This window comes from Hyaloscypha bicolor, assembly GCF_002865645.1.
Source record: "Hyaloscypha bicolor E unplaced genomic scaffold K444scaffold_53, whole genome shotgun sequence".
In the NCBI taxonomy this organism is placed as follows: domain Eukaryota; kingdom Fungi; phylum Ascomycota; class Leotiomycetes; order Helotiales; family Hyaloscyphaceae; genus Hyaloscypha; species Hyaloscypha bicolor.
This window is the reverse complement of record NW_020194555.1, coordinates 872,277-900,139: the sequence shown is the minus strand read 5'-3', so window position 1 is coordinate 900,139 and position 27,863 is coordinate 872,277. Positions and strand designations below refer to the sequence as shown.

The window sequence follows — 27,863 nt, the reverse complement described above, 5'->3', positions numbered from 1 at the left end:
TGCAGTCTCCTCATGCCTCAGTCACTTGGATCATCGAAGATGTTCCACACTTGTGAGAACGGACCACCACTACTTCTCCAACTCAGTAAATGCTAACAATTGCTTTTTCAAATAGTTCAAGGACTTGCGCCGCCTCGGCCTCTCTCTGAAAACGCCCAAGAAGCTCCCAAGCCTACCACGAACGGCGTAAGCAAACGAATAACGACACCCCACGCTTGTGCAGAATGTAAACGGCGGAAGATCCGCTGCGATGGACGACAGCCCTGTGGACAATGCCTGGGGTGCAGGTCTCCGAAGCCATGTTACTATGACAAGCATCGCCAACGGGTCATTCCTTCTAGGAAGTGTGCAACTCCAGTCTGCCGTGCCGGGGCAGTTGCTGACGACGTGACAGAACTCTCGATGCGCTCTCCCAATCTCTAGAAGAATGCCGAACCGTCCTCCAACGATTATATCCTACCCGAGATGCACAATCGCTGCTGCCCCTCTCACGGCAAGAACTCATCTCTCTGCTTGATCGCACTGGTCCCCAAAGTGCGCCCTCACAGCGATCGCCAACTGGCTCGAATACGTCGCCTGTCTCACAAGGCGAATTCCAGTCCCCGATCGCCTCAACATCGGACGACGACCGAAGCCTCGCACACCTCGAACAAATACCGAGCCAAGATACAGAATGGGACGAGGAACGACGGAATCGGGATCCTATACCAGCTGAGGCGGACGACGTGAATGCTTTGTCGTTTTCGGTGGATAGACAAACTTCTTATCTGGGCGTAACCTCAATCAAAGCTGCGTTCCTGGTGATGCTCAAGGTTGCACCAGCCCTTCGATCATTCCTTGGACCTCCAAGCAATGGCCACAACAAACAACTGAGTGTCAGCAATCATCCTACACCGCGACCAGGAAGTTCTGTCAGGCCGACCTTGTCCCCAATTGCATGGTCTTCCGAGGGCCAGACTCTCATCGATGCGTACTTCAATCGGGTCCAAATATTTGTGCCGCTCCTCGATGAGCCAGCTTTCAGAGCGGATTACCTTAGCGGGCGGCGAAATGACCCCCCGTGGCTAGCATTACTCAATATGGTCTTCTCAATGGGCAGCATAGTTGCCAACAAGTCGGATGATCACAGCCATGTCACGTTCTACAACAATGCTAAAGATCACCTTGGGATTGACACTTTTGGCAGTGGGCAATTGGAGACCTTGCAAGCATTTATACTGATGGGAGGCTACTATCTTCACTATATCAACAGACCAAACATGGCAAATGCTATACTTGGTGCAGCTCTCAGAATGGCCTGCGCCATGGGTCTACATAGAGAAAGTCCTCCCGAGCCCGGCAATGCGAACACTGCCATAATTGAACAAAGACGAAGGACTTGGTGGAGCTTATTCTGCCTTGACACCTGGGCATCTACTACTTTGGGACGACCTTCAATGGGAAGATGGGGACCTGGCATCTCCATCCATGCTCCAGAAGGAACCCGTAATCCAGTCAGTGCAAAAGTCTCCCTCGTTTACACTTGACTAATATTATCTAGAATGTCATTGGCCAGCACATAGGAATCATCCCCCTTACTGAGAACATCAAATTCTGCAAAATAGCTACGCAAATTCAAGACGTGCTCGCTCAAACTCCACTCATGCGATCTGAAGATCGTGAACATTTCGACCGGCAACTGGTAGAATGGCACGACAATCTCCCATGGCTCCTCCGGTCCACAGAGCCGTGCCCGGAATCGATCTACACCTCACGTTCAGTCATGAAATGGCGGTACCAAAACCTTCGCATAGTGCTCTACAGGCCCGTTCTACTCAACCTTGCGAATCGCGGAAATGAAGGTTCAGCCAGCCAGGAGGAGCTAGAATCCGTGGCAAAATGCCGGGCCATCGCCAAGGAGACGATCGAGGACATCGCGCGTGAATGGACGCCCAATCAGATGCTCGGCTGGAATGGCGTCTGGTTCATGTACCAGGCTGTCATGATCCCCCTCGTGACCATATTCTGGGAATCCTGGAATACGCAGCAGGTACGCGAGTGCCAGGCCCAGATCGAGGTTGTGCTCGAGGCGTTCGAGGGCCTGGCTGATTGGTCTCTTGCTGCGCGACGGAGTCGCGAGGTTGTGGCCAAGATGTACGAGGCCAGCAAGCGGCCGTCGACAAGGCAGCCGAGTCCGCGGTTGGGACCTGCAGTGGTCAACGGTGTGAACGGTCACGTTAACGGCATGAGTCTCACGAACGGAGTCCATGGAGTAAACAGCGTGAACGGGATGCACATGATGAACGGGCCCAATGGAATGAACGGCGTGAATGGACACATAGTGGAGAACATGCACGCGCACCAAGGGGGTATGATTGCCGAGGACGCGATGATGCTCTTGGACCAGGGGAGCATCTGGGATCTCGACGGAATGCTGTGGAGCAATCTGCCAGACGGGCTCGACATGCCTTATGACGGCCTGCCCAGCATGGAATTCGACGACAGTGGCGGCATCGCCAACTTCGACGGCAGCTACATGACACCTCAATGAACGACATCTTATTTTAGGTTTTCAGGGTTTTTTCTTGGCGTTTTCCGGGGCTGCATTTATGGCGGTACGGTGGCGGGAAGGACGGATGGATTTGGATGGTAATACACGTATATACGGGCATGACTGACTGGCTTGGGAAGCGGATCTCCGGAGTTTTTGCTCTTGCTTTGCTTTCTTGCACATCCATACCCCATACCCCATGTGCTATCTTTCACGTTCGCTTTTTCTACTTCTATTCTATCACATTACTCCCCCAAAACGCATCGGGCCACGAGCCCTAGCCTCCTGGTGCCTGCCTGCTTCTCTTACAAAATTCGCTAGTCACTAGTTAGTTATCACCATACCCCGTTCGTCATGAACATGCACTTGCACATTCCCAATACAAAAGTCTTCATTGAACAGATGAATTGATCATTAACCTTTATCTTGCTTGCGTTCCAAACGTCTCGTCTCATATCGCACCCTGAATCTAAACGTAGCCCAGATTCCAGATTTGACCCTGACCTCCTCCTCCTGGTGCCTTAATACCGAATGCCTGTATTCTTCCAATAAGCAGGTAAGGGAGTTTGGAGGCCGTGGACATTGTGCCAATGGAGGCAGGCAAAAATAGATAGATAGATGGTGATCCCTCCCGCCACGTGGAGCAGAGGAGTTTCTGCAGTGGGTATCAGACCGGGGTCATCTAGTCTTCATGCCCAACCAGGCCGATCTTACGGCTTGCCAGGCCGCATTCGAGGTCTTCCGGCCACGCACCGAGATACCGGGCGTCATTGAGTTGGGTGGAAGGGGAGGGCAGCTGGGGAAAGTTGGTTGATTGAAGGGTGTGGGGTTTAGGCTGATTTGAGGCGGTGGAAAGGAGGTGTGCGGGCGTGGGGTATCCCGCGCAGAATTAATCGAATGTAATTGAATCGCTTGCATTGGGTTGCATTCGCTTCCATTCAAGAGAGAAAGAATAGAATCAAGAGATTGGGGTGAGTAGGGAGTGATGGTGGCGTCATGGAAATATATTATATTGACTGCAAGTGCAGATGCAATGGAACTCAAGGTTAATTTGATGTTCAAACTTGATGAGATGAGGTGCAGCTTGTATATATTGTGGATGAAAATAGGGTTAGAGTTAGAGTTTGACCGAGGTTGGACGGGGACGGAAAGAGGCGGATAGAAGAGGGTTAGTGTTGGGAGATGAGATGAGATGATGGGATGAGTATTTTGAGAGACAATGGGGAGGGGATGGCCCGGGAGGGTGGGTAAATAGACGGGGATAGATGCGCAGTCGGGAGGAACCGAAAACGAGGAAAGGGTATAATGAGAGGGAAATGATCTTGGATAAGGTTTGAATGAGGAGTTAAAGGGTTGAGTGGAGTGAGATGAAGGAAGATCCATCTTGGATAAGGTAGCAATTGAGATCTTGAGGCTTTGTGTGGTGTGAGATGGGAGATGAGAGTGTCCGGCAGGTATGCTACCAAGTTTCTGCGAGATGATCGCCAGCGAAGAACTGGGTCGAGTCAGACCGGTACATCATTTGAAAGAAGGGAGCGTAACATCAAGTTTGTTGGAGGTACCTCGCTCTCGTTTGTAACTCCATGTCACTATTCGGACCCACTAACAACCCCTTCCCCCACACCTCTGGAGAAGCATGCAAGATTAACATATACAGGCATCTGAGTCAAAAGCTGCAAAGGTGATATTGACCCGCGAACAGACTGGGAAGTGCTCTCGTCCCTAGAACGCCATGCTCCTCACAACATCCACAATGGCGAGAAAAACTCTCCCTCCGACAGCACTTACTGTGAAAAGGGGACTTCTCCATTTATTTTGGGGGTATCCAGGAAGACAAAAGCTTGGTACACTTAGCTACATCCATCCAGACGAGGTGCACACGCATACCGTCTGTCTCTGTCATGTCTCCTAAACGTCGTGCACCTGGCCATTCCCCCTGTCTACAAAGTGACAAACCGGAGCATCCAGATCGCCTCGCCGGCTCTGGCCCGAGACCTAACGTCAACATCCAATATCAACATCACTCCACCTGCCCCCTCGTATCACCACACCTCTCCAGCGGCCTCCACACCTCCACCGATCATCAGGGGCCTCCAACTTCCAACCTCTTCACACCCTGAAAACTAGATTAAATTTGCAAGCAGCGGCGAGGCCCACTGCCGAGGGCATCAAACACACTGCATGGTTCGGTGCACCTCCAGAGCTTGTCCACTCAAACACGTTCATATTGAAAGCTTGGGGCCGGCTGGCTCACCCCTTTCCTGCAAGGGCCACCACTTCCCCTCCACCTCCAGCACGCACACGCTGTTGGTTACCTGTCTCTCTATCCTGCAGCAGACACACACTCACCTCGAGTGCCTCCACCATTGGCATGCCGTCTGCTGTTTAACTCTCTGCAGGTGGAGGCAGGCAACCATGAAAGGCCGGGCAATGCATGCAGAGCACAATGCATACCAGCCCCTCCACACCCACCATCAACCAGCTGACAGTACAGCGGCTAACACAACCACATGTCCAGGACAAACTAAAGCTTACCGGTACCCCCGAAATCTGGGGTTGAGATACTTTATGGGGATGACATTTAGGCATGTTGCGGGCGAGGGGAACGCCGGTACTTTCGGTGCTTGGAGGAAAATAAAATAGAAACGGCGAGAAGCCGCCGGAGGGAGGATGCGGTCTCCCTTCTTCGCTCATATCTTCGAATCAAGCCATTCCAGGGCAGGCGATAATCTGGGAAGCGGCCAGCTCAGCCACTCGCCAAGGAGGATATTGGATATGGTACGGTAGGGTACGGAGCAAATGTCATGGCTCAAGCTAGGCATGCGTTGCCGACAGAAAGAATGTGTTATCTTTGGAGGGAAGAATGTGTATTGGTGAGAAGGAAAAAGTGAAGTTTGGAACCGATGAAAAGGTTTGAGGGCGGGCGGGGGAGACCGGTGTTGTGACTTGACAGCAGGGGTAGTGCTGAAACCCCCACTTCAGCCATCAAAATAGCAACATATCATATTTCAAATCGTACCTAGGGAAGGCTCGTCCTGTACCACTCCATACCTTGTACCTGCGCTTGGGGGGATAAAATGATTTGTGGCGAGTGAGGAGCTCATCAGATAACATGACTTGCAACCAGTGATAACTGCTGGCTTTTGCTACAGTAGGTTATCCAAAACAGAGGGGTGAGGCTCATGTGATATGTACTTCTCTAAAGTGATTTTGTGGAGCTTCCTGCGATACAGTCGGGTTCAGATGACCGGGGACCATGTAGACTCCATGAAATAAGCTTAGGGTTTGCAGTATGTTCTCAGACCGAGGTCCTTGCTCGAGCTTGGTCGTGTACAATCAAGACGTAGCTAACGCCACAGATGCTCGCTTTTCATTCCGTCATAAACCTCGTCGTAATTCGCCATTGCACCTTCCAGACCTGGTCATATTCTTAGTACTTGCATCCTGCTCGTGATGCCGTCGAAGATGCATGTATTATCGATTGGTATGTATTGCCTCGTGATGATCTTGATGACTTCTTGTGCGACCATACCGCCTGTCAATGCCGAAATATTGTGCAGTTCACCGCCATTAGCACGGGCTACCTCCTCAGCCGCCTCTATAATTCGTGGCGTGGAAGCGGCGTCAGGGAGGGTATTCTTGATTGTATCAATAATATCTGATACATTTGAGGTTGGGAGGGAGGTCGTTGCGCTAGTGGAAGCAAGGAGTCAGCAATGTTCAATGAAGAAATGGAACGTTTGCTCCGGAGCGGAACACGAAATTGTTCCGGGACAGCTGGGTCATTCTCTCACCTCAGGGATAGATAAATTGGAAAGAGTGACAGAGGTATGGCCGTCAAGGGTGCGTGGCTGTCATTTTCGAATTCCCTTTCTATTTTCTATTTTAGTATCCATGGGCATACGCAAGTCAAGTGATTGTGCCATACCTGCGAGAACTTTGATATTGGCAGGGGAAGCTTCGGACGGCTCTGATCCACGAATGAGCTTAATAAAAGCGGCGTTCTTACAAAAGCTTTCGATCTCAGCCGAATCAATATTTTTGCCCATCGGATGAGACCGAACCGTTCCGAGGACCTCCGCAACATCTTGGCGAGCTTTGGCCTTGTAAATGTTTTGAAGCTGAACGTAAACTGTTGATTGGGCCTTCATATCGGGGACAGAACCTGGCAGAGGAAGGGCGTTATGTTTCTTATAGAACTGTTTTATGGCATCTGCAATGATCCAGAAGCTGGATGTTGATTCCATCTGAACGAGATTAGCGATGAGACAAAGAGGTATTGGCTCTCTGACATACCTCGTTTGGCGTGTAATTAAACATTTCTCTCACTGAGCTGGATATGCTTGGAGAAGAAACGGTCTTCAGAATAGCAGCAACTGCCTCATCGAAGTTCTCCTCTTCTCCTTCTGGAGTATCGGTTCGAGCTCCTGCTGCGACCGTACTCCTGAACGCCGTCTTTTCCTTATATGTACTTGGGAAAGATCCGTGGGTTTGTTTCCATTCGGCCAGATAGTGCAACAGTAGTGCCACGTATGGTATGTGTCCATGCTCATGTGCGCTGAGGCTCTCCATGTTTCCTGTAAGGCTTGCAGCGAAATTTGACAGTTCCTCCCACGGCGTAAGCAGTCTTAAGTCGGTGGTGGCTGTAGAATCGGGATGTGTATCGACGATTGGGAAGTTGGCAGGGAGGCTGATTCGGAAATATGAGTAGAAGCCTGCCGAATGTACGGCGATCACAGGTACACTGTGTTTCTGGCCATACTCCTGCAACAGCTCCATCCTAGTCCGTGCGATCGGAGTAGTATAGAGAAGCATCGTGAATTTGATTGTACCGTCGAAGAGCTGTTCAATGGCCTCGTCCTATGGCACCATATTAGCTTGGGCAATGTACCAATTCTCGCGGATCAATCTTGGTCGTAATGTACCATCTCTCACCAGAACAAGCTGGATCGACCAATGTACCAATTTTCGCGGAACAGCATTCAAGCATTGTGCCAACTCTGTCTGAAGAATGGAAAGCTAACCTTGTTCTTGGGAAACCAGTCACCCTTCACATCCGGGTTCAGCTCCTGCAGCAACCTGACGCAGCACTCCGATCTTGGTTTTCCCAAGCAATCCTCATCCAAAAAGAAATTGACTCCGAGGTCTGCTTGATCGACCATGTTTTCGTCTGCAATGGTGAACTTGCCAATCCCTAATACTCGTCAGCTGAGGACTACGACTGCGAGGTTCCAGGCATACCCGGAAGAACGAGATTCTTGAGCGTCTCTACGCCAACAGTGCCGGAGCCGGAGTTGACCAGGAGAATGTGTGCGTCTTCCAGCGCCTGCTGACCCGAAGCCGCCCACAGACGGAGCTGCCTGTCATACTTCTTCTCCTTGTCGGATGGACCGTGGAGTATAGGAAGAGTCGGATCAGTGATGACTTCGGTCATCTTGGAGGCTGCGCTTGATTGTACGGCAGACTCAGGGAACAATCAGAGGTAGTGTCGCGTCCTGGTTGTACCGCAGACACAGAGGACAATGTGATTTCGGTGTTGATTTGAAGCCGAGGTGAGGAAGTCACGATGGAGGCCTAAATAAAGTTGAGGTCCGATAAGACGCCTATCAGCACGTGTTCTGGTGATTTTAGCGGGCACAAGCGCGGCGCTAAGGTACTGTCATCGTAGCTGCCCCGCTACAGTAGGGTGGCAGCCTCACCCCACCATTTTCCATGGACATCCTTTTCACCTGCTCCCGAACCTTCCTTCGACCCTCACATCGCCCCATCTGCATCACAACTACACTTCGCAGATCCAATTGCCGCAGGATTGCTCACTCAATGGCGCCCGGCGACCCAATCTCAGAACCTTCCGCCCCATCAATTGTGCACGCTCTTGAGGAACAAATCCCCCTCAGTGGCATCGAAGCTGCAAAGCAACGTGCTGCATTCAAGGCTGTCGATGACCACTTCCACCCCTCTTACAAGTACATTGGGATTGGCTCCGGCAGCACCGTTGTATATGTTGTTCAAGCAATTGCAGCCAAAGGCCGAAAGATCACCGATGGAATGATATTTGTTCCGACGTATGACCGACTTCCTGCTGAAGCTCCATTCAGAGATGCTACCGCAACCGCTGACTTCGCCATTGCATAGTGGGGATCAGTCAAAGCAGCTTATCATTGAAGCTGGCCTTCCTCTTGGAAGCATCGATGCGTTACCCCCAGTTGAAGTAAGCCAAACGAAAATGGGAGGCGTCGCTGCGCTTAACGTGGGCACCGGCCTCCAGGACTTGGGGTTGAAGGGGAAGCGTCAAAGTCTAGATGTCGCTTTTGATGGCGCTGATGAGATTGACGACGAACTGAACTGCATAAAGGGTGGTGGAGCATGTCTGTTCCAGGAGAAGCTGGTGGCCTCCTCTGCCAAGAAGTTCATTGTCGTTGCTGGTTAGTCGTTGCGCTTTAGCGAATAGATCCCCAGCTCACTTTTTACAGATTCCCGAAAACTTCAAAAGCGTCTCCTCACGAAATGGCCGACGATTCCAATTGAGATAGCGCCTCTATCTGCGCCGACCGTCAAGAGAATACTCATCACATTAGGATCATCTGATCCAAAAATCCGGCAAGGTGGCAGTGCCAAGGCAGGACCAGTTGTTACCGACAACAGCATGTGGATCATTGATGCTCCCTTTCCCCCGCTTTGCTTGAAGTCGGACCTCAAAGGGCATGATAATGGCGATGGAGAGCATGGAACCTGGGAAGTCCATAATTTGGGAAGAAGGTTGAAGAGAATAACAGGAGTGTTGGAAGTCGGACTGTTTCATGGCAGAAACGGCGTTCAAGTGGCTGCCGCGGGGGAGGAAGGTGGTGGACAGAAGCCAGTCGCAGCCTACTTTGGCATGGAGAACGGAGAGGTCGAAATTCGAACGGCAAAAGAAGTTCATGGCGTGAAATCAATCCCCTGATTTACACTGAGTAAGGAGAATTTCGCCCGTTTAAATATACCACATGGTTTTAGAAGAAGGATCGAGGTGAGTGGTGCCGGAATAGATTGTTGGTAGCTTATTACACTCCAGTTTAATTACACCCGGCCACAATCGAATCCAACTTCCATCTTCTGCTGACGTTTACCTTGGGAAGGTTCAAGGAGTCGTCAAAATCGGGCTTTTTTGGCTGGACTCGCATAATTCGAGCGAATCGTGTCTAGCAAGTAACATGCGCTAATTGCGGTGATCTTTGCACTGCACAGTATTTCGGCATTGCCAGTTGGCATGGTTGCACAAGAGGTCATCAAGATCATCACGAAGCAATACAGGGGAAAGCGGCTTCATTACATTTGATTTATTTCTTACATATCAGCGCCCTTTGTTCCCGGGGGGAATCACAGAATCATGATGCAAACTCCCAGGAACCAGTGGATTCACCCTCAGCTCTTCGCACCATCCAATTTATCATCCGCGTCCTTGATTTCATCCTTCATCTTCTCACAATGGTTTCCAACAGCCTCATCTGGGTCGGAAGTACCCTCTCCGATTGCGATTCGCTCGTGGGTTTCTTCTTGCTCGACGTAGCTCTCCGTCGCCGAATGATTTGGCAAGTCCTCGTCACCTATCGAAGACCTCCTTGGAGGAGAATCGGGATCACCTTCACTAGAACATGTGAGTACCTATTAGCTGGAGTCCACGGACCTTTGGAAAGATATATAACGAGTCTGTCTTTGGTTACCCTGCACTCGAACCGTTTTCAGCTCCGGCATCAGACATCATGGGCTTCAGCTGGAAGTCAAGCTCAACGAGTTTGCTGCCCTTTGTTCGTGAAGAGAATTTCCTGGCACGGTGGTGCGATGTGGCACATCTGGTCTATACATACATTACGGACTTGACCGCCCACTCTTCCACTGCGAATCATCAAGGCCATGGGAGGGCAAAATCCAAGCCCGTGCCTCCTTCCATTCACCTGATTCCCCGAGCAACTCTCGCTGAATTTCGTATCTACTGCCCCGCAACGTGGTACCTCAAGCTCAACGCGTTATCTTCCAGGGCCACTTACGGCGATTCCATAATGAACAACCCTGCCGTTAATTTCCTCTCGCCGCCAGGGACCCCTTGAAGATTCATTCATTCGCCATCACCTCCTCGCATCCACACCAATCAATTAGCAATCCATTCTACCGGGAGCAAATCCAATGGCTCGCGGATCTGAATGACGCTATGGTTCCAGTCGGAGAATTAAGTGCATTTCGTTCATGCGGGGCTTCACTGGAGAAACGGCTGCTCACGGACAGGGTGAGGAACCACGGAAGAGTGCATCCTGCAGGGATGGATTCGTCTGGAATTTCTCTATCGGGCCTTTGACAGAGGCATTTTCGGCCCAAGTCACTCTCGCACAAACACGTGTGTCCCTCGAAATGAAGTCAAGGTACTTCGACAAGTCAGGAGCGTCTTCAGCCTCAACAATATCAGGAATGGTAAAGCAATATATATCCCAACAAATATTTATTGCGACGAACATTCGCCAGCGCGGTGTCAAATGCAGCATGTCAAAGTATTGATTTATGTGTTGGCAGCAGTCAGCAAATCCCCCTCAACACGCGAGGCTTGAAGTCGCGACTTTCACGACTCCACCACCTCACCCCGCATGCACTCAAGCAATCAAAACTTCCATTGAATACCCGCATCCTCAGATCATCACATTATCGTCCTCGACCCAGCGACACCAACGCTAGAAGCGCCAACCGATAGTGCCTGTTCCACGAATCTGATCGATCTGAGCGTGGCTGCCCAACCGTCGACCCAGCCCAATGGTCCTCGACCACTCGATTCTGCGAGGCTGCCATACCACGCGCCCTGCTTCCGACTTCTCGCATTGTCTTGGATTTTATCGCTTTCCGTCGGGCGGTTCCGAGCGGGACGTGAGGCATTTTTGCTCGCACGGCTGGATTCGGAATTGAATTTTCAATCGAGATACTGAGATCTAGAGGGGAATACGCTATACGTGGCAGAGCGGTGAACGGCCAGAGATCGATATAGGAAACGCTTGGATCGTCGTTCATGCCTCCGGTCTGCCTTTTGGGTTGATTCGGTGTGCAAAGTTGTGCATCGGGCAGGAGCTGAGCAATGCGTCCCAAGTCTCGCGGAACTAGGATCCGGAGGTCCTGGCGGTGACCGCGGCTTCACCGAAAATGCGGAGAGAGATGGATTGGGAAGGTTGGAAGTGGATGTTGTGAAGCTTCGGTGATGAATGGAGGATAGGGGGAGCCGGGGGAGAGCGGTGAGGTACTTGGCAGAAATTTCCAGGCGACGCGAACCCTGCTGCGGCTCGAGTGGGCCGGATGAAAGGAAACACCTTCATTTGAGTTTTGACTGATAAAGCCAACTCGAGATGATTGGACTGGCGAGGTCAAGAAGACGCGGTTCCATGCGTCGGCACTTGAATTTGTTGCGCCTCTCCCCTGGACATACTTCTCAACAAATGAATGCCATTCCATCATCACGACTCAGAACAATGAAAGGATCTGGAATGTATCTCAGACATGGCTACCTGTACCACTTGATGCTGGAACAATCAATCATATCACGCTGTTGGGAATATACTGTGGCGCTGGGAGTACCCTGTCCTAAATAAATTCAAACAAATAAGCCCTTGCGGAGAGAAGTCAAAATAACCTTTTCATCCGAGCTCAGACCATTGCCCAGCTAAGGTCAAGGCTGAAATGAACGCGTCTTGCTTGCCACTCGCTTCGACGAAGAGTTGGTCGCTTCTTGAAGTCTGGTTGGACTTGAACTATGGGTCTCGGGCTTGGATTCCGGGGCTTCGTCTCCAGGGACTGGGGATTTTGGCGGGGCCGTTTTGGGGCTGGGCGTCGGGACCTGAGCGGATTGGCGGGGTGAGCAGCCTCATTTTACCTGACGGGCTCGAGATTGAAGACTTTAGTGCGGAATCGAATTGAGAATGTGAATGTAAATCAGAATCGATTTGCACCTATGAAGTAAAGAAGAGGTTGAGATGAAGGACACTGGGTCGTGTTGGGTTTGTGGTTCCAGGTGGTGGGGTGGTTTGCTGAAAGCCGAGCATGGCGCCCGGCACTGTCAGAACTCCCCCTTCCACCCGTGAACCCCAACCTCAACGACGGGACGGCACTTCCCTCCTTCACGACCAAAATGCACAAACCCCAACCGTTTCCCAACGTGAATCGGAGGACACGGTATATCGTGGCTTCTCGCTTTGGAGCTGGGGCCGGGCTTGAAAATCGTACTCGGCGAAGGTGTTGTGGGTGTGGGGAAAGGGGATGCGATTGGCGCATTTCCGGACATCGCGAGGTATGGGGAACAGTCGGAGGTGCCGAGGTCGGATCGAAAGTTTATTAGTCCCTGGGGACATATTTATTTTCAAATTATCCAGGATTGTGGATAGAGTTTTGGAGTTGTGGAATTGTCGGGATGGCCGAGTCTTTGGGTCACAGGAGAGTGCCGAGCGATGAAGTGAGTGATTGATTGATTGATTAAATTTACGAGATGTTGTGGTGTGATTAGGGTACATGAAGACTATGTTCTGATCGATATGTGCTGTCCTGTAGTGCGGTCCACTTTTTGAGAAGGAAAGAGAGATCAAGATACAGTAGTACACGGTTAAGTCCACCCATTACAAAGACACGGAAAAGCCGCCAGCGGGATGAATCAAGAAACTAGTATTACAGGATGCCGCCAGCAGGTTACCGATCCCAGATCGGTGAGTGAAAAGAGAACGGAAGGAAAACAGACATTAACATCACCCTGGCTCGCCGGCCACGTAACCAATCCAGCCAACTTTTCCGCCCAAGACATATGAGAGAGTTCGTAAAGTCGTGTAATCGCGGAGATGATCGTCATTGAGGAGCTCGCTGCGTGGCTTCCTCGTAAGCACGGCGTGCCGCCTCGACTTCTTCTTGTGTTTCAAATCGACGGAGACCGAGTCGGAGTCGTTCCTCAGCCAATTCTTGCCTTGACCAGTGAACGGTGGTTAGTGAAGTAGCGACATGTTGTTGTTGAGTGCTGTATTGTGGAACAGGAGTCTGGGGCCCGTAATGCCCTTCAGTTGGAGTCTGCAAGTACTGGACGCCGCTTGGATAAGAGTTGTGTTGTGGGATCTGCGCGGGTGCTGCAGGAGGTTGCTCTCCGTCGAGTCTGATCTCATTGTCGTATGGTCCAGAACCATAGGTGTGGAATTGTGCCGAGGAGTGAAAAAATTGATCTTCGTGGTAGGAAGTCTCAGGAGGAACGGGGACGGCCTGCTCTGGCGAGTACATCCTATATGTGTAGGCTGAATTATATGCTGGCTCATGAACCTGAGCCTCGGAGTGATGGATCCCATTCACGTTGTTTGTGACGCGTGGATGGTTTCTTTGTGGCGGTCGATGAGAGTGTCTGGAACGGTGATGGGAAGAGCCATGCCTTCGGGGGGACTGTCCGCTATTGCTACTGAACTATTAGTACAGAGATCTTTTGGCATTGTAGATCGAAATTGGTACCTTTGTGCGGAGGCGGAGCCGTTGTGGGGCACGAGCGACGAAGAGTTCGAGGCCGGGGCCATTGTGAGAGAGGCACAGGAGGAGGCTGGTTTTGACTTGGAAGACCGAGATTTCACTTGGAACAATGGTCGCCCCATGAGGACCGTAGATAAAGACAGGAACTGAAGAGAGGAAAGGAGTGTATTTTTGTTTGAGGATTTGGAAAGAATGTGTGGAAGTCAGGAGATAGCCTTCTTCTATGGATGAGTATGTTCAAGAATGCTGCTGGCAGGTGTGGGCGAAATCAAACGACCATTGAAAGGGGGCAAAGACGTTGAACTTGTACTTGTCAAAATCGATCAGAAAGCGAACGAGGTCAGCGACTCGGAGGCTAGCAACATGCTTGTCTGTGGGCTCTTCCTCCATGTAAAAACAACCAGGCTAAATTAAGCTTGAAACGCGTACACCATCTCCAGAAGCCACCCATACAAAACAATACTCCACGATACGTCTCCCGACAGGCTGGACAGTAGTCCCTGCTGGCATCGCCGGTGGAAAGCCACCCGTCGGCACTCTCGAGGATCTGTGTCACCTTCCCCTTGTGTGCGGCCCAGCAAAACAAGCTCGCCCAGGAAAGCGGGAACAAGGGGCCCTAGAGAAGCTGGGCAGAGATCTCTGGAATCAACAAGCTCGTAAAATGGCCTGCTTGGCAGCGCAGACACCCCTGACCCAAGCTGCGCCGTCCTACTCGGCAGCGTTTTGCAGCTTTGTCTGCCTTGCTTCCCCAACCTTGCGGGGAACGCTTCCGGGCAACGAGTCGGTAACAAAACAGCAAAAAAAAGCAAAAAGTCAACAGGAAACGGAAAACGGTGAACGGTGAACGCTTGGTCCAGAAGTCAGTACTCTCTGTCCTGCGCAAACCTCTAGAACAACGTCGCCGACGTTGTGGCCGCTCTACTGGGATGCACGGCAGACTGCGTGCTTCCCGCGCCTTGACGAATGGGCTGCATGGAAGCGCCCATCGAACATTCCTCGCGTTAAGGATCCGTTTCCATCAGCGTGGTCCCTTGCAGATGGGACCGCAGGGCAGCTTGAGGTGGGCTGAAGTGTGAAACGGTGAGGTTGAACAACTCACAAAACATTGTCTCCCCCTATTCTCAAATTAGTAGGGGACGTCTAAGATTAGGTCGGCTAAGATGGACTGCGAGCGAATGGCGCTTGAGTGGCGGAGGCACGGCCGCCTCTAATCACGTTGCGCGTTGAAGCGCGTAAGATTCCTTCTTTATTTTCATCACAAAGGTGGGTGCGACTCGCGACTCGCGACTCATACATCAACAACACAAAGCTGTATCTTGGTGCATTGCGTCTTTCCACAGATCGGACGTGGTCCACGAAGACTGTGTAAATCAACAAAGTGGAAGCCCAGGCGCCGAGGCTAGTGTCCTCGGATAGTTCGGCTACTGCCCTCGTGCCAGCTCCATGCACGGTGCGCGGTCACACAACATGATGTGCGTCTCCAGCTGGCCCAGCTGCGTACCTGGGACGCTCTTGAATGCCAGTCCCTCATTCAAAATCCGAAGGACATTTGCTGAGAGAGGTTCCCAACAGAAATTTGCTGCAACGAGATTCGTGGTCTGAATGCCTGCATCAGCTCTGACAGCTTCAGAACTGCAGCTCATTTCCCCCTGAAAATGGCAAGCGACTGCGAGTCACCTGGCGGCCATGGGCGGAGATCACCTGCAGAAATGTCATAATCGCCTTGCAGCGAATGTCTCGGTCCACTTGCCAACTCCTGTCAATCGACATTGCCAGCCCTCTCATTACCCACGATACGCAATGGGATGGAAGCTGCACGCAATGCCTTCTTTAGTGGCGTCGATTTCCACAGTTCCAAATGTGACGAGTCCCAATGCCACCACACTATCGGAGTCCGGATGCAACCCGGATTACGTCCTATTTTAGAGAGTGTCACATAAACTCGGCCCAGGAAGGCCTCATCCAGTTTCAGCCTCGCTCAGCCATGCCGAGCACACTTCCAATAACAGCCGCCCTCGGGACTCTCCAGAAATCACACCACGTTGCGTTGCCAGCCGCCATTGACCTCATAGTACCCAAAACTCCCTTTTCTTTTGCCTTGGATCTTCGCCGTTGAACTTGCAACTGCCAAGTGGCACCCATTTCATAAATTAGAAGCTCGTTCCGAGGTTTCAACTGCAGCAGGTACAATTTCCCCTGAAATCGGGTTGTCCAATGGCCTATTGGAGTTCCTTATCTCTGCAGGTTGTCTGTCGCCTGTACCTGGGATCGACTCCGAGCACAGCAGCCGTTGCACTGTGGCCTCTTTTGCTGCATGCGGATGCTCCTCCGACCTCTCCCCCGTTGGCGAGTGTAGCAGAGATTCGACCTCCGACACGCCGCCCCCAAGCACTGGGCGAATTGGCTTGTCAACCACGTTCTGCACTCCAGAGCCTCGCGTGGAAGGCGTTTGCAAAGCGTGCCAGCCTAGCCGTGCTGCAGCCTGTCGACAACCCAGGCTGTGACGCTAATCTAGATATCATCTCCCAGCCTCGTGCTCGAGGCAGCTGAAACTATCCGAAAAGGGACTAGCAAGCCCTAAACCTGCTTTTGAAGCGTTTCTGGGCTTGATCGAACGATTGCTGCATGGAAAGCCATTGCAGCTGCAGCGATCAAGACACACTTTGCCATGGATCATCCCTTGTTGGGACGTTTTTGCGTGCCTGTCAGGTCACTCCCCTTTCTTTGCTCCTCGAAATTGGTGGATCAACTCATAATGTTTTGATTCCGCCGACCTGGTGACCCGAAGCAATGCATGCAGCTTCAAGCGAATGTTTTGTCCTTGCCATTGATGGTTTCCCTCCGGTTTGTTCATCGAAACGTCGACCCAAGTCACACCACACGGCGCAGCAGCATGCTGTGTGACCCTTTCCGCTTCCAGCTTGTTCTAGAAGAAAACTTAGTCGTACAAGATTCAGGAGCATCCTGCGCTGGAGATCTTTTTGTCAAACCTGGCGTTTCAGGCCACAAACGTCGTGTTCCCACACAACGTACAAAATATGAGCGATTTTCAAGCGACCTCTCGCAGCCTAATTTCCACGACCAAATGCTCTCGTGACCTGAGAATGCTGGCAGAAGCGGGCATATCATTGTTGAGGCAGTCACCTCCGATGTTCTAAATGCATGTTTCATAATTGCTTTTCACCCAACAAGGCGGAGGAGACCTGGGGAGAAGAGGCTAGACCAGGTTCGTAGACCTCCACAAAATTCCTTCAGATCGTCCCGAGACAACCGCTTCCGACAGGGCTTCCTTTGGCAGCCTTGGGCCGCTAGGCGCCTGTCTCATTGCTCCAGCGGTGGCGGGTTGAATCCACAGCATCAGTAACTGGGATTTCAGGTCAACTCAGCTGCTCTGTACAAGAGGATCACCTCTGGTCTCAAAAGTGATGAACACAGTCACGCTGCTGAAATATTCTTCAAATGAGAGCTGAGGTTGCATTTAAGGAGCGAAAGGGTAATTTTGACATGCCGAATAATCAATTTTTTTCTTTTGTCTAACGGTTTTGTGACCAAAGTCACACCCGGGCACACCCCGGCCAAACGAGGCGGACGAAGTGTCGTTGGGTTCCCTGCGCCCCAACTTTCTTTTTTCTAACGTAACATTGACATTACAAGAAACTTGAGGCTGCCGATTTCTCGCTAGCAAAGTTCACTCAGTGGACTTGGCCCGGACCTGCTCCGCCCCCGGTTGCCTTCGGAATGACCGTCCTGATCTTCACTTTCATTGCCGCGATGTCCTCCGCTGGGGAGGTCTTGGCGTTTACGGTGGGAATGCCACACGCTACTTTCTCGTGGCGCTGGGGATCGGAGAGATACCGGCTGAGCATGGTGCTGTTGGTGGCACGCACTCTTCTACCGAGAGATCTAAGAAATCGTCAGCAAGTGCAAACGATGTGCAAGTCAGAGGAAAATTACCCATCAATGGATCCGGCTAACGTTCTGAGAGAAGCTACTGAACTCATTTTGAATCAAGCGTTCAGATTGACCCGGGAAATGTCTTTTCCTTCAAAAGATTTCTGGTTTCGATGTGTGTGGTTATATCGTTGCGTATCGATCACTTGGGTGGCAGCAACCAGCTGTAGTGGTAGGGTGATCGAGTCCGTTTTACCATTCTTGAGGGGACCGGAGAGGCAGCAAAGCAAGGTAACCTGAATTCTCCGGCAACGATAGTTGTTCACGACTAGCAAACTGAAATCCAGGAAAGTTCCCCCCTGATATATAAAGCACTTCACGATGCTCCGCGAACTCCTAGCACTTTGGTTGTACAAACTCAAGCGAACGAGCTAGCAAGGAAGAATTTTCCAACCTACCTCGATCGTAGGCCTCACTTCTTGTCGTGTTATCAGACACCTTGCTTCCATTGTCATCTTGGAATCTGTGGAATGCAGGTACCTTGGTTGCTGACCATACAACATCTTAGTGCTGCAATGCACATGCAAGTTGGGCATTTGGATCAGCCATCGGGCTCAAAAACGTAATTCATTCAGCGCCACAAAAGCGTGACCAAGCGAATTGCTGGATGCGGGCCCTGAATCATACTCTTCCTTCATTGCAGTGCAGCTGTGTGGCGAAAAATTCTTCTGCGAACTATGCGGCCAGCTCGAAACGTTCGAATTCAAGGAACCTTGGCGGCAGGAACACATCATTCATCCTTACACCGTACTGGTAATGGCACTCATGAATAAGCGCTAGCGTGTTCAATTGAGGATGAGTTAAACATATCCAACAATATGCCTGCACAATACACCCCTTTCCTGTTCCTATCAAACCAACAAGGCTCCTGATTACTCAAGTGATCGGCGTGCCAGCATTTCTGAGGCTCAAGTGGCGGACAAGGAGAAAAGAAAATCCCTCACCTATTCAGCAAATCGCATCTTGACGTGGGTTCGATGCACGCGGCTGCATTGGGGAGGATCTGAGTCGGATCTGGGACAAAGGCCGCATTGGAGGCCCCAGAAAAGCCAACCACGCGGCCGTGACACTTAGCCTTGGCCGTGACAATTGAATCCGGAAACTCGTCCGAAATTCCCTTGAAACCCTGAATTTCGACAGGAGTCGAGAAAAAGCCAGTCAGCCTTACGAGTCCCATGTTCGCTCCCACACCGATCCAAGATATTCGCCACCACCCCCACCCCACGGAAATGCGCCACCTCTTCAGCTCAGGTACAACATAAGTAGCAGCCCAATAACACCCAAGACACCCAATGCACCCCTCTTTTCCCGATACAGTAAATTTTATGATCTTCCCCTCACGCCCGCATCCTCGCGAACGAGTCCTGCTCCTCCCCCATCCACCACCCTGGCGCCCTGGCTTACTCCTGACAAAGTGCAATTGCTCCACGCCTCGACACATTTCCCGTGGGGGTTATCCCACACCGGCCGATCATCTCCCACAAACGCCACACCTCCGCCCTTTCCAGGCTCCAAGGCAGTTTTCTCCTCACCGGTGGCCCGAATCAAAGACGGACTTGGTATTTCGTGCAGAGAAACTTACAAAGAAGCAAAGACAACGGCGGCCCTGTCTCAAGGGGAAGTCTCCCGCGATCCGGTATCCAGTCACCGGTGCAGGTTCAGCTCGTTTGATCCTTTTGACCCGGGAAATTAAAGTGGGATACCAGGATTCGAGACCGGGGCAGGGGGCCTCGACGAGGCGTGCTGGCCGGGCGGGGGATGGGTGTATGCACGTCAATATTCCCACGTGGGAATGCCATGTGGGCAGATCCTTGAGTCTTGAGAGATGTGATGAGATTGCGGACAGGCAGTTGGCCGTTTTGGAGCTTCTTGCTCCGAGCCGTCGCGGAGACTTTCCTGGGCTGAAACGGCGCAGTTGTTGGCTGAGTGGCTCTGATGAACCCGGCCTGAGTGGGCATGCTGTCAAGCTCAATAGCATTGAGATGATCAGATTGCTTTTCCCCCCTTAACGTTCGTATCGCGGACTGCGGTTTCTTGTATTTATTGTTGCCGGGTCTTGTTGCCATATGATCTTGCTGCTTTTTGCATGGATGGTATCTTTCGCGTGATTTACCTAAAACATAGACGCACACGAATCCCTTCAGCCACAATAACCGAGGTTGAGTAGCTTTAACGATGGTATCGACGATAAGGTCGTGAAGGGGGCGATGACAAGGCGCCTGAACAATTGAAACCGTAGTTGCAATTGGCAAAACAGAGCCGGTCACCTTCATCGCTGTGATATGGTATATACCGAAAGCGCTGCCGTTTCAGAGCACAAGCCCGGCGCTTTCCACCTTTGTACCGAAGGCTTTGGCCTAATTCATGAACTGCAATCGAGTTTGTACCAGAATCCTTACCTTGCTCCGCGTGCACGCAATTTCAAGACGCACCCCCTTTACATCACAGCATGCAACTCAGCCTCTGCTCACTCCCCGCCGACAGCTCGAAGCCCTCAGTCAGTCACCCTATGTGTGCCTGTAGGCTACGGGATGCATTATACAGTACTGTTGCGGTTAAGACTTTGGACTCTTGGCTACCAGATCAGGCGGAACTTGATCGAGTCGCTAGTAATTAAAGGAGATCCCCTGTCTTCAGAAGCTCCCGGTATCCCAACTTTTCTATTGTCTTATTCAGACTTTTGGACGCGTGGCCACAATCAATAGATATGTGGGGTTTCAGTGTTGGGGTGCTTCTCAATGGAGTTATTCCCGGTCTCTCAGCACCATTATGGCTACCTAATGCCCCCAAGTTGGATCCCAAGAAGAGCTCGCACCCGGATGCCCACCCCTATTCAGACCACCCCCTCCTGTTCCTCCTCCGCCGCCGCCGCCACCACCATCACCACTACGAGACAAAGATCCTCCGACGCCCGAAACCGAGGTTGCCCTAGCAGCACTATGTGTCAGAGATTGAGATATTGGAGATGATACCGTGTGTGTCTGCTTAGCAATCAAACATTGGAGGATGTGGTCATCTTCGCCAAGGTCGAAAGATCGATCATCTGATACAGACAGAGAACAATCAGCGAGGGTCTTGATAGTGAATAGGAGATCTTACACAAGGTTTGTGTCTGTTCTTTGATCAGATTCAGGAGATCTCGAATTTCCGTGTTCCGTGCAATTCGGGCGTAATTCTCATCATTATTCCAATCAAGGTCCAGTGGGGATCTGTTACGGAATAAAAGATTGTAGGTCGAGGTGAGAGCGTTGTACATCTGCCTCGCCAGGAATATCGAGGTCTCGTAGTCTATTCTCGACTCAGCCAAAATTCCCTGCCTACGAAATCATACTCACTAAAGATCGAACTGCCTTTCCGCCGAGACATTTGCAGGTAACGCCACAAGATATCCCGATATAGTAGGGCCAATGTCCAGACCCCAGCCCAGATACACAATTCTCTCTCTTTAGAAGGTCTCTTGGACTTTTGAACAAGATCATCAAGCTTTGAGAGCATCTGAATCTCACAGTCTGCAATCCCTTGCTTAGCGATCATTGCAAACTGAATTCCGGCGACTCTAGAGATATGTGATGTTGGTGTTTGAGGTTGTGATCTATTGCCGGAGAGAACGTTACGCCAACATTCATAGAGATTCGTAATCTGCAGGGCGGCTTTCGAGAATTCTTTCTAGCACGAAATCAGTGACACAGTTTGTGGTGGGGAAGTTCGACAGCACAAGACACACTTACAGAAGGTGGATCGGATGCAGTGTTCGAATAAATATCCAGTAACGTGTGGAACGTGTTGAAGAGTCTTGCAGCTGGACTCCATCCAGGCTTCCTGCGATCGATTTGCTCCTTGATCCATTCATTCAGTTGTGTCACTGAGGGCAACGAGTCATTGATGATCACGTATTTGGGGGTGGGAAGGCTAAGGAATTGCGGTTGACTTGGATCGTTCTCAGAAACAGAAAACATCAGCAATTGATCGTTATCGTCTGGACTCTCCGAGTAGTCTTCGGCTTCAAGTCGCAGTGCCTTGTGGATGAATTCAGAACGAAACCAGACTAAAATAGTGTGAGTGGTTGCATGTGCCTTGTGAGGAAGCTTGTCGATGATGTCTTTGTCCCAGGATTGGCGCAATAAATCTAGTCAGTGTTAAAGGCTGAAGTGCTAGTTGAATGCGAATACACACCTCCTGAGCCAAATCTCAGATCCACCAGAGTATAGCGAAAGCAAATTTGTTCTCCAAGAGCTACATTTTCAGAAACTGAGAGGATGCAATTCCTACAAGCCCCGTTTGCTTGACACTAACGAATGGTTAACAAGTGACCCTTGGACGTAAGGGCAAGTTGAAGTATCGACTTACAGTTAATTTTCTCATCTTACATCGTTGACATGCTCCGATTTTCCGAACTTTGGCAACTTCAGTTCGTCGGCTGGGGGGGAATGCCTGCCTTTTACGCGGTGGCGATTCCGAAGTTTCATTGACAGAGAATGACGAAAGGAAATCTTGAATCCCCCTCTTGGTTTGGCTTTGCTCAATGAAATTGCTTGTTGTTGTCGGTTGGCTGGAGACGGAAGCATTTCCCATGGCCGGCGAACTGTCTTCGGTAGCCAAATCCCTTGGAATACCAAGACCAGCAATAGGAGCAACCAAAGGCGGCTGGTCTTGATGGGCAGAATCAAGATGTTTCCATTGCGTTGAAGAGACGTCCTCAAGAGAAAGTGAAGGGTTAAGAGGTTCAGGATCAAAGTTAAAGAATGCGTCCCAATCAAAGTCGTCGATAAAAGGGAAAGCAGTATCATCGAATGAAACAGGATCAGTGTGGTCTGTATAAGACATGGTACTGAGCTGGAGATTCGAGATGAAAATTTCTGGACTTTATGAGAATGAGCAGGAGCATTTTGAATCCGAGAAAGTCCAGGGGTATATGGCGAAGTTAGGCGACGGTGAACCGAAAATCGTCTAGCGCACATTATTTTCACATGACTCTGCAATTACCTAGATTTTAAGTAATAAGTCTAGAATCCTCTCGGAAGAGAATGATTGTACATATTATTGTAATATATAGCGCTTATGCTTTATCGGCCTCAAACGGTGGTGCATGGTGGCAACTATTGGCTGTGGAATTGGAAGGAGCTTGTGGGCTTGAGATCCTGATTTGGTGTACAGTACTGCTATGCGTGGTTTCGTCCTCTTCTTCTCGCGATTTGGGGCAGAGCTTGCTCTCGGGTTAGATACCGGTAACACAATACGTGATCCATAATTCAGTGGTTATTATGTTGCTTGAAGTTTGGGACGTACCTGCAATCCGCGTGCCGAGCTTTTCACCTGCTTCTTGTCCCAAATAGGCAAGTGGGGTGGGTAATCGCGGGGGTAATTCTGCGAATCGGAATATCAAATTCTCGAGGCTAGCAAGTTGCAGCTTTAACTATTCCCTGCAACTTAGAATCATGAATAACAGTGATGAACATTGGACGATTCTCTCAGCCTTTGACTTTTGATCTAGGACGTTAGTTTATTAAAGTGGCTCAAATAAACGCGGACCAACCAGTTCGGCTCTTCAGCACCACAAGGACGCCATGATGAAGAAGACCAATTATATTCCATTAGGAATATTAAAAGCAAAGCACTTTGACTTGGAAAGGCGATGATGGAACTAGTGATTGGCTACGCCTCCAGTGTGCTTATATGCAGTGGCAAGAAGCTCGCCAAGCTTTTTAAGGCCCAACACCCCTCTTACTTTCAATCACTAACTTCCGTTCCTTCTATCCAAATCCAAAGTCGGCTAAAATTCCAGACCAATCTTTCGACTCTCTTGATTTGCCGACCTACATATCGACCAACACAATGCCTGGTCCAATTCCGTAGTTCTTTGCGGTGCTCCGTCCCAGATCGCAACCGGCGTCAAGAATGGCCTACTACCGGAAATCGAAGGTTTTTCTTTCCTTCTCCGTGCATCTCTTCATTCATTAGCACTAACTCTCTCTAACCATCCACGTAATTCTCTCTGCTGAAGCAGGAGCCGTTGAAATCCCGCTACTTCTCGAAGGAAAATCCCCCCCATCAAGCGACAATGTGGGCTCCCAGAATTACTCCAAAAAGCCAGTTGTTATTGTCACCGGAGGAGGGTACGACGATGCGAGATTCAAGCTGATGAACGACGCCTGATCTGGGATAATCAATGCCACCACTGGGACTCAGTATGGCGCAATCATGGTAGAGAGAGTGAAGAAGGGGATAAAAGAGCTCACTGAAGGCGGGAAGTTGGGTGAAGATGGAGTATTTATATATTGATGACCAAGACTGTTTGGTTTGTAGGTGTTGGTTAACAGTCGTCACACATTGCTTGTCGGTAGAGATAGTGCAAGCAGCCACTATTATCTGATTCTGGATAGCATTAGCTACTTCATTCGTGAAGTGTTGAAAATATGATTGGAACTTTCATTAAGTGATAAATATAGTGAAGATCTGCCCTCGGAGAGCGTAAGTCTGAGGAGTAATGTCAAAATTGCTGAGGGATTCCTCACATAGCTCCATCGACAGTAACTAAGATGCCCATCATGCCATCGTCGCTATGTTGCGTTCTCGTTTCGGCAATCCTCTCATTCTAGGCTATTGTGGATACTTCTCCTCCGACAGTTCCCCCTTTTGATCTACTTCTTACTGCTGTGTACGGGCCCTAGAATATTCAAAAATCGCCTCCTTCGAAAGTCCAACTTGACAGAGGACGTTGAAATTGGTGCCGCTGCCGCTGCCTACAGTCAGGCGTTGTACTTCCTTCTCGGCTTTCCTCGTGTCCTCCCCTACTGAGATCGTCTGATGGCTTAGGACTTTGCTAGCACAACTAAAAAGTTGAGTGAAGTATGAGTGTGCCTGAACTTTGATAACTTCATTTCCAACATTCTGAATTTACAAGCAGCGTAAAGTCACAAAAATAGCAGTACGACCGAGGCTAAGATGAAACCCCGGCTGAGTGCCTATTTACACTACGTCTCTCTCCCCAATTCGCTTCGTAGAAGAGAGTCAATTAGCCCCACGCCTACCAAAACCCAAAAGAAAATATAAACTTGACGTGAACAAGGACAAGGGAAAAACAGAACCACGTAATACATCTAGAATGACAACAACAAGACCTGGAGACTTGGGTTTCCACAATTTTACTTTGTCAAGACATAGTAAAATTAAATCTGTCCAACCTGGTCAGACTAATATATCAAAATCCTGGCTAAAAAGCTCATAGAACTGACTAAAGAGAAGATTACGTTCACTCCCAAGAAGCTGAGGGGAAACTCCCAAGAGTGAGGCAATTGTCCGGGGGAACCCAGGGCCGTAACACATGACCATGAAAGATCTAGCTGAGAAATGAGCTGAGTAGCGGATTTACTTGATACCTTCGGAGCCAGTTACAAGCACTGATATGACCCCTCCTTTACAATCATCGCCTAAATAAATCTACGTCAAATTCAGTGTCACGTCCCCGGCGAGTGTTGACTGCGATTAGCGGGAGAGCTTTCTGCAGCACCCACATAGTGTCACGTTTTGTACCCGGGAGACAATCTGCGCTAAGTTAAAGAAGGAAAAGCTGTGGTGAAAAGCTGCGTGGGTAATATTTTGTATTCGTAGATTCAATTTGGAACTATAATATAGTACGTGAAGCAATAGATCGGGAGTGGGTCGAGAAATGGACACTTATATTTACCCCTTTCTTCAACTCGCTTCGCTAAGCGAGTCAAAAGGCTTGCCTAACAAAAAGAGTGCTAAACATTTAAAGAACAAACCTCAACTCAAAATATTATCAGGAATCATAAGAGAAATCGAAGGGGAAATCCTGGACTACCCAGAAACATTGCTTTCAACAACTTACGATGGCAAAACATCCCTCCGATTGATTAATTCCTTCCGATGTCAAGTTCGTGAGACTTATATTAAGATATTAGACATGCTTAGTTGCTCAAATACTCTGACAGTTGACATACGATTACGAGTCAGTGTGTGCTGATCACTAAACATCTAATTTTGATAGAATGCTTCAAGCAATGAACACCACGGGGTCACGTGAATCACCCCTGAAGTGGGTCTGGCGGCCGCCGCGGGGTATGACAGATGACGACCAAGTCAGACAAGACCGCTCCAGCACCACAGACAACACTTGTCATCAAAAGAACATACGGCTTTTGTGAGCATCCAAAGCAATGGACTTCCTCTCAACAATCCCGGGTACTGAGCTACCAGAAATCAGCGCCCCAACCTTCGCCCACTTCATCCCTCTCCTGCTCTATAACCCATCCATAAAAGCTGCAACACCTCAAACACACCAATACGGCCCCTTGTCTTCCCAACAACTCGACATCTACACCCCACCACCAGGTACACCACCCGCCGGCGAGCACGCTAAACCGCCGCTCTTCATCTTCTACTACGGCGGAGGCTACATGTCCGGCCGGAAACAAATGTTGCTTCTCAGCCCAGAAGCAGGGAACGTGTACCTCCCTGGTCTCGCCTCCTTCCTCCCCTCCAAAGAAACACCGGAGTTGAAAAAAGATCCGAAAGCAATTGATAAGCTTTATCATCAGAATATAGGAACCTTCATCGCGAGCCACGGTTTCGTGGTCGTGATTCCCGATTATAGACTTGTCAACATGAAAACAGACTACACTTTCAACCCCGAGACAGATGCACGCTTCCCCTCGGGCGGTGAGGATGTCACGCTGTCTATGAAATGGGCAGTGCATAACTTGTCTAATATCGCTGATACCAAGACCGTCTTCGCGATGGGACACAGTGCCGGCGCGAATCATCTCGCAACTGCTCTCTTGCTGCAGGAATTCATCCAGTCAGATACTGAACTGAGGAGAAGCTTGAAGAAATGGGCAAGTTTGAGTGCGACGTTTGATTATATCCATTCGAGAGAGCAGAGGAAGATTGCTTGGTCGAGATATTTTGGTGACTTTGAGAAGATTGGGGAGCGGTGTCCGACGGCGCTGGTCAGGGCGCTGGAGGATAAGTATAGGGGAAGGTCGAAAGAAGAGGTGGGGCAGGCGAGAGAATTACCCGAGTTGTTGTGTTTGCATGCTAGGAGGGATCATTTTGGAGCAGTTGATCCCCAAAAAAGGTTTTGGGATGCTTGGGTTGAGAAGGGAGGTAGAGGGGAGATGAAAGAAGTTGTGGGAAAGGAACATAATCATATGAGTACCATTTATAGTGTCGGCTGTGGGGATGAGGAAGTAGAGCGGTGGTTGGTAGATGTGCTTCGGTGGTGCCTGGAGGGGCAGTGATCACTTGCTTTGTGCAGGTTGGATGTGGATAAGCCAACGATTGCTCTAGTTCTACTGAGGCCATTAACGAGCTAGTCGACAAAACGCGCAAGCGAAAAGTGATTTTCTGATTTTTATTAGTTATTAAAATCTTTTTTAAAAGCATATTAATTCCTAAATGATCCTTTATTCAAAGGCTAATTAGTAATATTAGAGGAGTAATTACTTTGGCTTTTCCGGGATTTAAGATTTTATTAAATTATTTTTCTTATTTTTATATAAGATATTTATTAATAAATAATAAAATAACAAAATAACTTAGTAAGTTATAAAATTATAATATTATATTTAGTATAAAACTAATCTTTATTTTTTTTAATAAGGCGCAGAAAAGTCTTTTTTTTAAAAAAATCTTATATAAAGTACTTTATTATTATTATTATAATAAATTAAACCCCGATTTATATATTTAATTCGAAACCTTTATTAGATTATATAATACGTTTCTTTTAATTAATAAAGTAATTATATATTATTTAAAAAGCTCGAATATTTTAAGAAATATAGTTTTATTTAAAATAATTCTATTTAATTAATTAAATTACTAGTTTTCTTTATATAAAGGCCTAGCTTATAATATTAGA

At 49.6% G+C, this 27,863-nt stretch overlaps 11 protein-coding genes across 11 annotated transcripts; 7 read left to right on the top strand and 4 right to left on the bottom strand.

The window, feature by feature from the left end:
* Nucleotides 1-12: 12 nt before the first annotated feature.
* K444DRAFT_627278 (uncharacterized protein) lies at nucleotides 13-2,530 on the top strand (the record flags this gene model as incomplete). Its single annotated transcript, XM_024882778.1, has 5 exons — nucleotides 13-52; nucleotides 116-186; nucleotides 224-357; nucleotides 395-1,493; nucleotides 1,541-2,530. The coding sequence occupies 5 exons, from the start codon at nucleotides 13-15 to the stop codon at nucleotides 2,528-2,530; spliced, it is 2,334 nt and encodes a 777-aa protein (XP_024739234.1).
* A 439-nt stretch (nucleotides 2,531-2,969) lies between these two features.
* On the bottom strand, nucleotides 2,970-4,335 carry K444DRAFT_339637 (uncharacterized protein). Its single transcript, XM_024872015.1, has 2 exons — nucleotides 4,073-4,335; nucleotides 2,970-4,025 (listed from the first exon to the last, which is right to left on the bottom strand). The coding sequence occupies exon 2, from the start codon at nucleotides 3,911-3,913 to the stop codon at nucleotides 3,209-3,211; it is 705 nt and encodes a 234-aa protein (XP_024739233.1). The 5' UTR covers nucleotides 3,914-4,025; nucleotides 4,073-4,335; the 3' UTR covers nucleotides 2,970-3,208.
* Nucleotides 4,336-5,552: 1,217 nt separating this feature from the next.
* K444DRAFT_585429 (uncharacterized protein) lies at nucleotides 5,553-8,068 on the bottom strand. Its single transcript, XM_024877917.1, has 6 exons — nucleotides 7,772-8,068; nucleotides 7,555-7,724; nucleotides 6,827-7,390; nucleotides 6,459-6,777; nucleotides 6,325-6,403; nucleotides 5,553-6,223 (listed from the first exon to the last, which is right to left on the bottom strand). Exons 1-6 carry the CDS (start codon nucleotides 7,962-7,964, stop codon nucleotides 5,953-5,955), a joined length of 1,596 nt encoding a protein of 531 aa, XP_024739232.1. The 5' UTR covers nucleotides 7,965-8,068; the 3' UTR covers nucleotides 5,553-5,952.
* Nucleotides 8,069-8,248: 180 nt separating this feature from the next.
* On the top strand, nucleotides 8,249-9,555 carry K444DRAFT_610404 (ribose 5-phosphate isomerase). Its single transcript, XM_024879740.1, has 3 exons — nucleotides 8,249-8,595; nucleotides 8,666-8,955; nucleotides 9,004-9,555. The coding sequence occupies exons 1-3, from the start codon at nucleotides 8,351-8,353 to the stop codon at nucleotides 9,471-9,473; spliced, it is 1,005 nt and encodes a 334-aa protein (XP_024739231.1). The 5' UTR covers nucleotides 8,249-8,350; the 3' UTR covers nucleotides 9,474-9,555.
* A 269-nt stretch (nucleotides 9,556-9,824) lies between these two features.
* On the bottom strand, nucleotides 9,825-10,329 carry K444DRAFT_610403 (uncharacterized protein). Its single transcript, XM_024879739.1, has 2 exons — nucleotides 10,234-10,329; nucleotides 9,825-10,157 (listed from the first exon to the last, which is right to left on the bottom strand). Exons 1-2 carry the CDS (start codon nucleotides 10,269-10,271, stop codon nucleotides 9,935-9,937), a joined length of 261 nt encoding a protein of 86 aa, XP_024739230.1. The 5' UTR covers nucleotides 10,272-10,329; the 3' UTR covers nucleotides 9,825-9,934.
* Nucleotides 10,330-15,652: 5,323 nt separating this feature from the next.
* K444DRAFT_339503 (uncharacterized protein) lies at nucleotides 15,653-16,099 on the top strand. The gene has a single exon (XM_024872014.1). The coding sequence runs from the start codon at nucleotides 15,716-15,718 to the stop codon at nucleotides 15,953-15,955; it is 240 nt and encodes a 79-aa protein (XP_024739229.1). The 5' UTR covers nucleotides 15,653-15,715; the 3' UTR covers nucleotides 15,956-16,099.
* On the top strand, nucleotides 16,100-16,656 carry K444DRAFT_339502 (uncharacterized protein). The gene has a single exon (XM_024872013.1). It carries the CDS (start codon nucleotides 16,244-16,246, stop codon nucleotides 16,577-16,579), a length of 336 nt encoding a protein of 111 aa, XP_024739228.1. The 5' UTR covers nucleotides 16,100-16,243; the 3' UTR covers nucleotides 16,580-16,656.
* Nucleotides 16,657-18,993: 2,337 nt separating this feature from the next.
* Nucleotides 18,994-20,126, top strand: K444DRAFT_339494 (uncharacterized protein). The gene has a single exon (XM_024872012.1). It carries the CDS (start codon nucleotides 19,273-19,275, stop codon nucleotides 19,987-19,989), a length of 717 nt encoding a protein of 238 aa, XP_024739227.1. The 5' UTR covers nucleotides 18,994-19,272; the 3' UTR covers nucleotides 19,990-20,126.
* Nucleotides 20,127-20,757: 631 nt separating this feature from the next.
* K444DRAFT_661522 (uncharacterized protein) lies at nucleotides 20,758-22,804 on the bottom strand (the record flags this gene model as incomplete). Its single annotated transcript, XM_024886602.1, has 6 exons — nucleotides 20,758-21,023; nucleotides 21,080-21,268; nucleotides 21,316-21,646; nucleotides 21,709-22,106; nucleotides 22,154-22,268; nucleotides 22,328-22,804. The coding sequence occupies 6 exons, from the start codon at nucleotides 22,802-22,804 to the stop codon at nucleotides 20,758-20,760; spliced, it is 1,776 nt and encodes a 591-aa protein (XP_024739226.1).
* A 1,152-nt stretch (nucleotides 22,805-23,956) lies between these two features.
* Nucleotides 23,957-24,133, top strand: K444DRAFT_523895 (uncharacterized protein; the record flags this gene model as incomplete). The annotated part of the gene is made up of 1 exon (XM_024874322.1): nucleotides 23,957-24,133. A coding segment is annotated over one exon (177 nt), but the record flags the coding sequence as incomplete, so codon positions are not given.
* A 1,981-nt stretch (nucleotides 24,134-26,114) lies between these two features.
* On the top strand, nucleotides 26,115-27,330 carry K444DRAFT_610397 (alpha/beta-hydrolase). The gene has a single exon (XM_024879738.1). It carries the CDS (start codon nucleotides 26,158-26,160, stop codon nucleotides 27,238-27,240), a length of 1,083 nt encoding a protein of 360 aa, XP_024739224.1. The 5' UTR covers nucleotides 26,115-26,157; the 3' UTR covers nucleotides 27,241-27,330.
* The last annotated feature ends 533 nt before the right edge of the window (nucleotides 27,331-27,863 follow it).